Source organism: Pongo pygmaeus, chromosome 3 (assembly GCF_028885625.2).
Source record: "Pongo pygmaeus isolate AG05252 chromosome 3, NHGRI_mPonPyg2-v2.0_pri, whole genome shotgun sequence".
NCBI classification, from domain to species: Eukaryota; Metazoa; Chordata; class Mammalia; order Primates; family Hominidae; genus Pongo; species Pongo pygmaeus.
The window spans coordinates 18,894,640-18,907,654 of NC_072376.2; the positions used below are offsets into that span (position 1 = coordinate 18,894,640).

Below are 13,015 nucleotides of genomic sequence, written 5' to 3' on the forward strand. Positions count from 1 at the left end.
AACAGCTCGGAAGGTCTAGCCTGAACAACAGCTCTCTTTCTAGAACCTAAGAGATGGTTCTGTTCTTCCGTAGCCAGGAGGAGATGCTCTGTCCCTTGGGACTATGCCCTCTCAGTTTATGGTGACAGTAAGAGTCCTCCTTGTCTCTGTATCTGTGGCACTGCTCACAAAGTCCTGTGTTCTTCATTCCATCCTATTTCTACCATTTTCAATCCAGGTTGACAGTAATTTTGCTTATATACAGTTCTCAAAATCCTTGTTCCTGACATGGACGTCAAGAAAGAATTCATGGAAGTCAAAGCCATCAGAGAGAGAGTCTTAATAGGTCTCTCTTAAATAAATGCATCTCCATTTTTGCCTTCTGCTGAGATGGTTTATTGGATCCATGAATCACATGTTTAGTCTGTCTAGTGAACAACTGTTCATCCACACACTTGGTCCTATTTCCAGAACATACTATCTCAGTAGGCTGAGAGTCTTCCAGTCATCAAGTTATGTTCTTTGCTTAACAGTTTCTTCTTTGGTTCACCTCCTTCCTCTTTATTTTACTGTAATCAGCAAGGAGAACCAGGCTGTGCCTTCAACTCTGCTTAGATATTGCCTCCATTAAATATTCAAGTTCATCATTATTTAAAAGTTCTGCTTTCCACAAAACACGAGAAAACAACTGGGCCAAGTTCTCTGCCAGTGTTCTTTTTAATGAAGACTTTCAAATTTGTATTTACTGTATTTCAGTGTTATATTTTTCTTTGAGGCTCTCTGAGGTCAATGGACTCCTCTCCTATAACACCCTAAAGGAAACAAGTCATAAAAGAGACTTTCAGATGGCTTCAGGTTCTGAGAAGAGGAAGGCAGTTTTCAAATATCCACACAGGTATCTGTGGAGGTGAAAGGGAGAAGGTCCTATTGCCTGGTCTGCCAGCCAGACTGTCTTAAGGCACGAGGAAATCAGCAGGGATGATGTTCAGCTCAGCTCAGTTCAGCTGTTTTTAGATCAGGGTGGCCCAGAGATATACTCACTGATTTTCCCAGAATAGCCCCTACTTTGACCATAGAGTACACAGTCAAAACAATTAGAATGAGTTTTTTTTTTTTTTTTCATAATCCAGAGAGGATGTGCATTTCTTTGGAGAGCTGCGTGAGTGGAGATGTGCATTTCTGTTGAGAGCAGCTGTGAATGACCTGGCTTTCTTGGAATTCTCCAGTTCTCTTGTGGAGCAGGTCTCTTAGTGAGATACCCATATGATGTGGTTTGGCTGTGTCCACACCCAAATCTCATCTTGAATTTTAGTTTCTGTAATACCCACATGTTGAGGAAGGGACCCATTGGGAGGTAATCGAATCATGGGGGCAGTTACCCTCATGCTGTTCTCATGGTAGTGATTGAATACTTACAAGATATGATAGTTTTATAAGGGGCTTTTCACCCTCTTCACTTGGCACTTCCGTCTCCTGCCCCCATGTGAAGAAGGATGTCTGCTTCCCCTTTCAACATGATTGTAAGTTTCCTGAGGCCTCCCCAGCCATGCACACCTGTGAGTCAATGAAACTGCTTTCCTTTATAAATTACCCAGTCCTTTATAAATTACCCAGTATGAGAATGGACTAATATACCATAACAAACAAACTTCTCAGTGTATCCTTTTAATTTTTCCTCAGTGGAGAACCGTATTAGTCAGTTGAGGCTGCCATAATAAAATACTGCTGGATTGGGTGGCTTGGACAACAGAAATTTATTTTTTCGCAGTTCTGGATCCTGGAAGTTCAAACTCAGGTTTTCAGCATTGTCAATTTGTAAGGGATTTTCCCTTGAGTGGCAGAAGCCACCATCTCACTGCGTGTTCACACGATCTCTTCTTTGTGCTTTTATGGAGAGAGTGAGCAAGCTCTTAGGTATATTTTTTTCATGAGGGTAGCGGTCCCATCATGAAGACCCACTCTCATGAGCTCATCTAACCCTGGTTACTTTCCAAAAGCCTCATCTCCAAATATCACACTGGAGGTAAAGACTTCAACATATAAATTTGGGTGAAACAAAATTCAGCCCATGGCAAGGGCCAGTGTCACTTGATTATTTGAAATCACTGTTTTATTAGCAGTGACATTCTTGAGGATACCTGAGAACTGATTAGCACACCTGGTCTTTATCCCTGCCATCAAATGATTAGATGACACTTTTATGTGCATTAATCAGACATGAACTGGTTAAGCATTATTTTCTCTAGCAGTTGGTTTAAATATGAATTTGGTGTATTAAAATAGCTTTGCAGCTGGTCCTCAGCACAAATAATATACATTTTTGTGTATCAGTAACTTGGTTTTCTAGCATATTGGGAAAACAGAGCACCGGAATAAATACTAAGCTAGGAGATGGAGAAGTTGGGGGTATAGGTGGTGATGCCTATAAGCTAAGTGTGTCTCTCTTGCCCGCCATCAGAGTGTAATATTGCAACATATTTTCTAAGCCCTAAGCCTTCCAATGCATTCTACTGGCCAAGGGAGAAAAATCTGTTTGGAAAATAAGTTATAACATATGGTAATGCTATGCCAATTGCATTAATCTTGAAATAAACATACTATATGTTACACTCGACTATAAATATATAAACTATGAATTATTATCAATATGGAAAATATAATTAAAATATATGAGACTCACCACTTTTTTCATAACTGGTATCACTGCATAGTTTCTCTTCCAAATATTTTTCTTTGTTTTTTTTAATATTTTTACTCTGTATATGGGTATGAGATAGCAGAAATTTATATTTAGAAGGAATTAATTGATCTGGAGTTCTATATAGTTTCTTTTTTGCTCTTCCTCATATTTTCTATAAATGAATTAAATATTAGTTATTAGCATATAAAATATTTTCTTCTTGAATAGGCTCTATGTGGTGGGAATCTGTCTTGAAGTTATTACTTTATAAAATAGTAGACGAAACTGCAAGTATTTTACCCCTCTGCTCTCATTCAGTGCATGTTTCCTAACAAGACAATATATGGCAAGTATTTTAAGAGCTAATGGTAATGTGAGATGTATAAAGATCTTGGCTTCAGCATTTATCCTATATGTACAATGTAAAGAGTCTATAGGAGACAACATCAATCCCAAATGCCTTGGTCTGGAATGGAATAAGGAAATAACTTTATCCAATCCACTACATGGTCAGAATAAGGTGTAAAGTATAAATCCTCAGGTAATACAGTGCCTTATCAATTAACATAGCTTTTACAAAGGCCTTATACCTGCTGGTTCTTCTGCCTTGAGTGCTCTGTCCTAATGTCTGACTTCTTTTGGTCATTCAGACACAGCTCAAATGCCACTCCTTGAGAGAGCTCTTGTCTATGCATTTCTAGAAGCCAGTGATATTTGCTGTAGCATTCTTAAGTAACCACAAAGAAAAAAAGGAGATGGAAATAGAAAAAAACTTTAAACCATCTAACAAAGGGTTTATTTTAAAAATTATGACACAGCCATATGATAGTATATTATGCAATTAATTATAAATGTGATATTCTAGGAAAATATTTCATAACCTGCATAAACAAACATGACAAAATATAATAAAAAGAATATACATGTACAGTAGAATATGCATATTCAGTAGACTCTCAAGAAAAACAAAATTTGATGTTATAGCTATCTATATAGATATAGACATATTTATAAGTAAGAAGAAAACATTGAAAGGACACATCAAAACAGCCATTGTTTTTACAGTTCTCCGTATTTTCTGAATCATCAATATGTATACGTAATACATTCTTGATTGGAAAAACAATAAAGGACACGAGAAAAATATCAGTATTAGGGCTTTCTGGCTGCTAAAGTGTCATGTACTTCAGCTCTGACAATACTTTTTTTTTTTAATCATTGCTTTTCTGTTAGCTGTTCTGTTGTCACAGAGATGCCCTTCAGTTGCTGTGGCAACAAATGAATAATAATCCTCACTTGTGTAACACTTCACAGCTCACACATTCCTTTCTCATGCAGCCCCTCATTTATGATCAACAAAAAGTCAGGAAAGGTTCTGAGGGAAGCAGATCTAGTATCCTCCTCAGTTAACAGATGAGATATTAGAAACCCAAGAGGTTGACAAGGTTGCCTGTGGTTACACTGTTAATAACTTAAAGAGTCAGTGGAAAAATCTAAGCTCTCCAGAATTCATAATGCATTTTGAAATAGGTTTCATTTATTTGTCTATGTATCTATCTATTTATTTATATATTCATATAATTCAAATAAAATCTTTTATACAGCCAAGGACATAACAAAGTAAATTTGATCAGGTTTCATCAGAGGTGAAGGACAAGGTCCTATGGCCACTGTCCCATCCTCTAGTGCTCACAATTATTACTCCTCTCACAGAGGCACAGAGAGTGGTAGCTTCAACAGTTTCATACTCCAACAGTGCTCTTCTAAACTGATTCTAAATGTGTGTCTGTGTATCTGTGCATGTGTGTATATGTGTGTGTCTTTGTGCTCTCAATGCCTGAGAAATATGAAGCCCCACTAAGAGCTAGAACAATTGTCTCACATATATATGATCCACAGAAATAAGGCCATTGGACATGTGGAACAATCCAGAGTATTACTGTCCAATATAGAAACCACTATCCTCATGCCTCTGTTTAACTCCAAGTTAATTTAAAATAAATGCAATTGAAAAGTCACTTTCTCTGTTAAACTAGGCATATATTGAGTACTCAATAACAACGTTAGTGGATATCATACTGAATATTTCACATGAAGAATATCTTATCACTGCAGAAAGTTCTAGTGAGCAATGCTAAATTGTAGTTACTAAAGCTAAGGTGTTAGGTTTAGACACAAATGATTTAATGCCAGATCCTTCCGGACTCCCTGAATTCTTCAGACTCTTCATCTGTAAAGAAAGCGTTGGTGATATTATTCACAGGGTTGTTGTAAAGATTAACTGATATACAGGGAATGAATGTAATAAGTTAAATCTGATGAATGTGCAAATAGGATTTAATTTTATCATTTTCCCATCATGCCACCCATCTATACTATGTTGGGTTTCCCTCCCCTATCCCAAAGTCATAAATTGGGCTGATATCTTGGCTCTCATAATTTGGTTACAAAAAAAAAACAGAGATAAGTGAAAATGTTATTATTCAATTTTTTGAATTTAGAATTTTGTCCTAGGTTTTTATCTGTACTTCAATTTCACATATAATTAATTATTCTCCTTGTTCTGCAACTGAAGTGCAATCTTTCCTACTAATGAAATACACACTGGCTGTTGTGTGGTCTTTCACTGTTAGGGTCAGTGGAGGGGATTATTTTAGAAGAAAATGAGCACAAATCTCACATCCTGGTGTTACAATCATTTTTTCTTGGCCGTTATGTTTTCATTAGAGAGGGCCTCTGAGTCCAGGCTTTATGATAAGTTTTCATAGTCACTGCACAATTCCTTTCCTTCAGATTCTGCTTTCTGGCCATTGCAGTATGATCCTGGTAACTGCCTGCCTTCAAAGATATGTATGTGAGAAACAAAATATTCATCTTTGGTCACACGTGTCGTGTCCCCAAACTCCAGAAGACATAAGTCAAGTTCTTCCAAGAACTTTCTTGTCATATTTGCCCTTGCCCGTTGGCAGAAAGAGTGCCCTAGTTTTCATAGCTCTGTGCGTATTCAGCTAGTACCCACTAAATCTTCAGGAATGCATTTCTCAGACCCCTCTTCTCCTTCCTGGAGGTAAGTTAGAATGACATTTTCTCTTCCCCCGAGACTGGATGTGCAAGGGAAACACCAAATCTTTCTCTCCTAAGTAAAAAACGTCCTCACTCTTTGATTCTGTATCTAAAATTGCAGATTTCTAAATGTCTCTTTAATGATTGGCAGTGAGTAATGGGCTGATAATGTCTGTACCAGTTTTGCTATCAAAAAAAAAAAAAAAAAACTATACAGTTTTGCTGTACCAAATAGCTAGATGTGGCTATCACTGCTCTATTACCTTTTGTGTGCAGCTAACAGGGCTTAGCAAAAATTCGGAGACAACTGAAAACATTCCTTTCCAGACCTGGTAAGAGGCTTTTTAAACAACAAAATGTAACATAGTTTATAGTGTGTCTATGCAATGTGTTTATATACTGTAAACACAGTAGCTATTATTACCTCCAAAACTGTCATAAAATGTTTTATTAGTAGCCTCACTGGTAAATAAATCTCTGGTCTAAGATGTATATATGAAATTACTGTGATAAGACATCTATATAGATAGATATAATTCCAAAAATTTGTGGTAGAATGTTCAAAAGAGACAACTACCATTTTTCTAGGTTTTTTTCTTGAGTGCTTAGAACTGAATAAACTTTAAAAAATGTGGGGGTCTGGAATACAGTGGTGAATATCATTGACCTTCCAATGATCTGACTGAAAAGCTTGCTGAAATTGTTCAATGAAGAGAGCCCCAGGTTCCCTGGCTAAGTGACCTCACACAAATCTCTTATCTCCCCTAAACCTCTGAGAAAATGACTGACTTAGATAAGATCTGCTTTCTGACAAACTCATTCAAAATATCAAGTGTAACACATAAGTAATTTGCTCAAATATAAGGAGCTCTTGGCAAACAAGAAAAAAATAGTTGTAGAAAAATAACTTGTTTCATTTATTTGAAGTCTAATATTTCAGCCAGCATCTATGTAAAGGCATCCAGTTTTGCTCAGCTATGATAGATGGTCATTTAATAATTCCTCATCAAATAAGACTATTTTCTTTGTCATGTAAATGGAAAGCTCCCATTAACATTCATGGAATTATTAACAACAGACATCTCTAGGTGAGAAATATTGCCAAGTACCTCTCGCAGAGGATAGTTGTATCTTTGATCTTGCTAACCTATGGAGCTATTTCTGCAGAATTTCAATTTTTGAGCAACTACATTACTAATGCATTTTTACTTTTCTAAGATATGTGATCCAGAGTAACTATTATTTCCAGACTTCTTAAAATATGCAATAGCATTCAAGGAAAATACAGATCATAAGCAGCCTAAACACTGAATGACTTATTTGGATGGCAGGAGAAGCATCCCCAGAGAAAACTGTTATTAATAATTGTAATTAATTTTGGTGTGGCAATATCCACAAAGATATGCAACACTGAGCTCAGTAATTTCTTTCCAGATAATTCTTTCTGACAAATAATTCATTTGGTTTTCTAAGATATGTTAATGAGTTAAAGTGCCCTAGATAGATTTCTCAACTGGTATAGAAAATTAAAAATGGCTGCCCCTAACTAATCCCTGTGTTTATATTCACAAACTTTTAATCACTTCTCGGTTCCCCTATAATATTTAGTTCTTAGTTAGTAAGGGTTTTGGTTGTCTTTTTTTTACATGTCTTAACTGATCTAAAGAACTGTGTGAAACACTAGCTCCTAATTTGTTGCGATGTCCATTTAATAACAATCTGCTTCAGTTCTATCCCTCTGTTTGCATTTGAAAACAACACGTTGAGTGATGTATTGGAAATATGCCTAAAGCGTTGACAAGCACCAAAGAAGAAGCATCCAGTGTTCCTTCTGCAGAGGAGAGGGCATTTTCTGCTGCATTATGAAGGATGAATTTCATGGAGGGAGTACTATGTTAGGAATCAGTAAATTTATGTTTCAGTTTAACATGCTCCACCAACTTAACACACGGCTTTGGGTAAATTTAATGTGATCTCAAAATGCAGAGTGTGGCTTCCATAAAACACAAATAACTCTCCCTGTCTCAACTACTTGCAAAACTTCTATCAGGATAGAAGGTGTTTATAGATGTAAATCATAATGCAAATATTTCAAAAATATTGTTATTTTTATAATACACACATAGACAAGCATCATACTTTTAAAATTAAGTATTTATATTATAGTTGTAATATTAAGTTAGCAGCTTGTCCTATTATTTCACAGTGCTGGGCAGAATAAGCAATGATTAGTGATTAATAAGCAATGATTTCATAATGAATGAACTCTGTCAATTTTGATGATTTGGTAACTTTATCAGTTGACCCAAGTATATATTTATTTGTGCTGCAGAGATTTCAAGATGCTTGCTAAATAATTCCCTATTGGTTTTCTTTGATATTACACATTAGCTTTGCTTTGATTCAAGAAAATCATTATCTGAGTGTTAGAATTTGAGAAATCCAAACAATGTACCAAGTTCATAACATCATCCTTCCATCTTGATGTGTGTTAATTTTTCTTATGTAGATTATCTTTTCTGTCTTTGTGGAGCCTGGTTGTAATTCTTTCTCCTTTGATATTATTTTCAGTAACTTACTAAATTGTTTAAGCAAACTAAGGAAACTAAAGGCCACCACGATCTTCAAATTTAGTTTGTGTAATGAATGAAGGATCTAGGAAGGGATTTATTCTTCACTGTCACCTATGCAATAGGTGTAAATGCCTAGTCAGTCATTTCATTTTTGAAAATTACTGACATCCTCTATGCCAAAACACCCTTCACAGTACCTCACAGATAGCTGTCACTCAGTTTAGATGGAGCTCTTTCCTTTTGAGGTACTTGATCTTTAGTATGTTCATTTATGCTTATTAAATTTTGAAATAGCTCTTTGTTTTGAAATAGCTTTTTCTTTTTAGCTATTTTCCTAGCACTCTAGTTTCTTAAGGATTGCAAAATCAAATTCTCTTCAACACTATCCACCTTCCTGAAAATCTGTGTCTATTTCAACATAAAAGTCATGGATATGACTATTTATATCTGATACTCAGTCTGAACGTGTATTCTCTAGAAATCTTTACATTTTTCTTTCTCTGGATGAATCCTAAATCATCTCTGAAATTTCAACTTTCTTTTGTGTTCTAGTGTCATGTTCTTATTTCATTTGTGAATATAAACACTATTTCTCAGCAAACTAAACAATTTTAATGTTTTATGTAAAAGTTTATTCACTCTTTAAGAGAATTATAATTGACAGTCAATGTGTACTTAAATTTCTCTATGCTCTCATTGTATTGGTTGGATAAATTGACCTTGTAGAGATATATCTGGAAGGATAATTCTCAATAAATCCTCCACTTCACTAGTCAAAATAATTTTCTGCTTGGGCACTGATGTTTCTAATGGTGTTCATTTTTTTTCAAAGACTGAGTGATTATAGTCATTTGGACATGGATTTCACAGTTTGTCACAATGGGACAGTTTATAAATAAGTAAATAAGATATCATATGCATCACAAGTGTCAGATGAAGTCAAGCAGTGGAATTGCAATTAATATAAAGAGATTCAGTAATGGAGAAATGCCAAACAATATCAGAAAGAAGCCAAATGAAATAAATTCATTTCCACTATACAAATGAGCACAGCTCCAGTCTAGGATTTTACTCTATTCTGTATTTGTACCCAATCTAGATTTTCTAACCATAAAAGAGCCATAATTAAATGCAAATTTTTGATTGGTGTCAGTGTGCCAGGAGAGCTACTTTCTTACCTTTACCTTTGCTGAAGTCAAAGATCGGCTTAATCTTTATGAGCAATTATATGCTATTCTGGTACCATGTCTTGAATTGTTTCTAGGTCAAGTAACCAAACATTTTTTTCTGCACACCTTCATGATTCCCTAGAGACCATTCTGGCACATTAATAGTGATTCTTGATGCCCACTTCTATCTATTTCTTTCAGAAGCTGTATATCAACTGATTTTAATACTGCACTATACCAGCATAAAACATGCACAAAATCGCCCAGCTTGTATCAGGAAAACTTCCATTTATAATAAGAACTTTGCAATCTGATGTATTTATTTGTGGCAAATACTTGGTAGTGATGGATACAAATTATATTTATATATTTAATTTTTTAAAGTAATATTTGGGGATCAGGGCAACCAGAATCAGAACCGAAATACAAAGCATTGTGTGGAATCCAGGAACATATTTGATGGAATCTATATCCATAAGCGTGAAGAAAGTGGAGGCTAAAATTTTCCCCAAGTGAGAAGAAGGTCTGGAAAGGTTTGTTGCTGGAAACCAGAGGCTGGAGTAGCATTCTTGAGCAGCTGCTTAAGCAACCAGTAATTCGCCAAAATGACGAACACAAAGGAAAAGAGGAGAGGCACTCAATATATGTTCTCTAGGCCTTTTAGAAAACATGGAGTTGTTCCTTTGACCACGGATATGCGAATCTATAAGAAAGGTGATACTGTAGACATCAAGGGAATGGGTACTGTTCAAAAAGGAATGCCCCACAAGTGTTACCATGGCAAAACTGGAAGAGTCTACAATGTTACCCAGCATGCTGTTGGCATTGTTGTAAACAAACAAGTTAAGGGCAAGATTCTTGACAAGATAATTAATGTGCGTATTGAGCACATTAAGCACTCTAAGAGCCGAGATAGCTTCCTGAAACACGTGAAGGAAAATGATCAGAAAAAGAAAGAAGCCAAAGAGAAAGGTACCTGGGTTCAACTAAAGTGCCAGCCTGCTCCACCCAGAGAAGCACACTTTGTGAGAACCAATGGGAAGGAGCCTGAGCTGCTGGAACCTATTCCCTATGAATTCATGGCATAATAGGTGTTAAAAAATAATAATAATAAAGGACCTCTGGGCTTTAGAAAAAAAAGAAAAAAAAAGAAAGAAACCACTTTCGGCTGGGCACAGTGGCTCATGCCTTTAATCCCAGCACTTTGGGAGGTCGAGGCAGGTAGATCACTAGGTCAGGAGATCGAGACCATCCTAGCTAACATGGTGTAACCCAGCCAAGCATGGTGACATGTACCTGTAATCCCAGCTACTTGGGAGGCTGAGGCAGGAGAATCACTTGAACCTGGAGGTGGAGGTTGCAGTGAGCTGAGATCGCACCACTGCACTCCAGCCCAGGTGACAGAGCGAGACTCCGTCTCAAAACAAAAACAAAAACAAAAACAAAAAAACAAACCAAAAAAAAAACACTTCCATCCCTTGATTGTTGACTATAGGTACAAAGCTGAAGTTGTACATAGCAAGAAAAATTTAGACACATCTACCCACTATGTTGATGTCCCCATACCAATTTTGAGCAGAACCTGTGACTCAACGTTACAGATCTTGCCAAACCAAGAGATAATTGTTGTAACCATTGTCCAAGGTGGGGCCCCAATCTGCCTCCTGGTGTTCATGTCCTTGTTTACTCTCCTCATATATTGATTAGGGCTGCCTTCTATCACCAATGAGGTGCTGTGGAAACGAGAGTGACGTCATACAAAATACATGACATCCATCTTACTCTCTTTTGCATCACTCACACTGGGGAAGCCAGTTGCCATGTTAGAGTATTCTCAAGAAGCCCTATGGAGAGGTCAATTTGCTGATAAAAGGAAGCCTTCTACCAATAGCCACATGAATAAGCTATCCTTGAAAAGGGTCCTACAGTTCTAGTCAAGCCCTCAGATGAATATAAATATGGCTGATACTTTGATTACAAGTTCATAGGAAACCATAAACAAGAGCCACCTAGCTAAGCTTCTCCAGAATTTATGACCCACAGACACTGTGCGGTAATGAATGTTTACTATTTTAAATCTCTATTTGAATAAGGTATTAGTTCGTTTTCACGCTGCTAATAAAGAAAGACATACTCAAGACTGGGCAATTTACAAAAGAAAGAGGTTTATTGGACTTACAGTTCCACATGGCAGGGGAGGCCTCACAATCATGGTGGAAGGTAAAAGGACTTCTCACGTAGTGGTGACAAGAGAGAGAATAAGAGCCAAGAGAAACAGGTTTCCTATTACCAAACCATCAGTCCTTGTGAGACTTACTCACTACCATGAGAACAGTATGGGGGAAACTGCCCCCATGATTCAATTATCTCCCACTGGGTCCCTCCCACAACACATGGGAATTATGGGAGCTACAATTAAAGATGAGATTTGGGTGGGGACACAGAGCCAAACCATATCAAATAATTTTGTTAAAATTATCATTAGGAAACAGACACCAAAATTAATTATTAGGTTAAGAATGAAGTTTAGTGAAACTATTTTTTTTAGAACATGCTGACAATGGTTTTGAGATAAGTATGTTTAGGTTACTCAAAAAGATAAATAAGGGAAAAACAACCATATAAAGAAAACTTCAAAAGCAAATGAAAAAGAACAGCCAGACAAGGAAATGTTAGACACCTTAAAATGTTAAAGACAGTCATTGATTTAATCTTTTAATTCAACCTAAATGATAGAACACACCTGTATTTAATAAATTAGAAAATACATTCATATAATAACAGATATCAGTTGTCCATATAACATGTTTCATGTGACTTGCTTTGAACCAATAGAAATAGCAAAGGGAATGGAAGGTACAAGATTATGGTTACCTGATTACATTGTGTTAGATTGTAGCATCTGTCTGGCTGAAGTCTCTCTCACCCTCTTTCTCCCTCTTTCTCTCTCTCACCCCACACCACTGGCTTCAAAAAGGTGGAACCCACACCAGGAAATGAAATGTCACAAGAAAATGCAGGTGGCTTCTGGGAGATGAGGATGGCATTTGACTAACAGCCCAGATAAAACTGAAATCTTCAGTCCTACAGCTGTAAGAAACTGAATTGTGCTAACTACCTGAACAAATGTAGAAGCAGATCTTTCCCTAGTTATTCCTCAGATAGGACTGCAAAATCCTGACCTGAAAAACCTGTGAGATAATAAATGTGTGTTGCTTTATGGCCGGTACACATGTCACACTCAGCATTGATATTTAACTCCAGAGACACTGGGATTAGTGAGGGTCCTCCCTGAGACCCAGTTGTCTTTATTCTCAGCATTTAATGGAGTAATCTTTCGTGTCTTTCAGACCTTGGGCCCATTTGTACACTTCATTCCTGGTTTTCAGAGATTTCTACAACCAAGACCTCAATTCTTTTTCAGAGAATATTGCTGCTTATATGCTATCCATCTTCAGGGATTTACTTTCCACTAGTGACCCTGTTCAACTTGATTCAATAAGGGCAAGAATATTTTCTTCAGGCTGCATTCAAACTCACCTTTTTTTTTT

At 36.6% G+C, this 13,015-nt stretch overlaps 1 protein-coding gene across 1 annotated transcript; it reads left to right on the forward strand.

Moving 5' to 3' along the window:
* The first annotated feature begins 10,066 nt into the window (after positions 1-10,066).
* On the forward strand, positions 10,067-10,563 carry LOC129035633 (large ribosomal subunit protein eL21-like). The gene has a single exon (XM_054486221.1). The coding sequence runs from the start codon at positions 10,070-10,072 to the stop codon at positions 10,550-10,552; it is 483 nt and encodes a 160-aa protein (XP_054342196.1). The 5' UTR covers positions 10,067-10,069; the 3' UTR covers positions 10,553-10,563.
* The last annotated feature ends 2,452 nt before the right edge of the window (positions 10,564-13,015 follow it).

What these genes read in the sequence shown, in the direction of transcription:
- LOC129035633 (XM_054486221.1), top strand. Translation starts at nt 10,070, where the DNA reads ATGACGAACACAAAGGAAAAGAGGAGAGGCACTCAATATATGTTCTCT.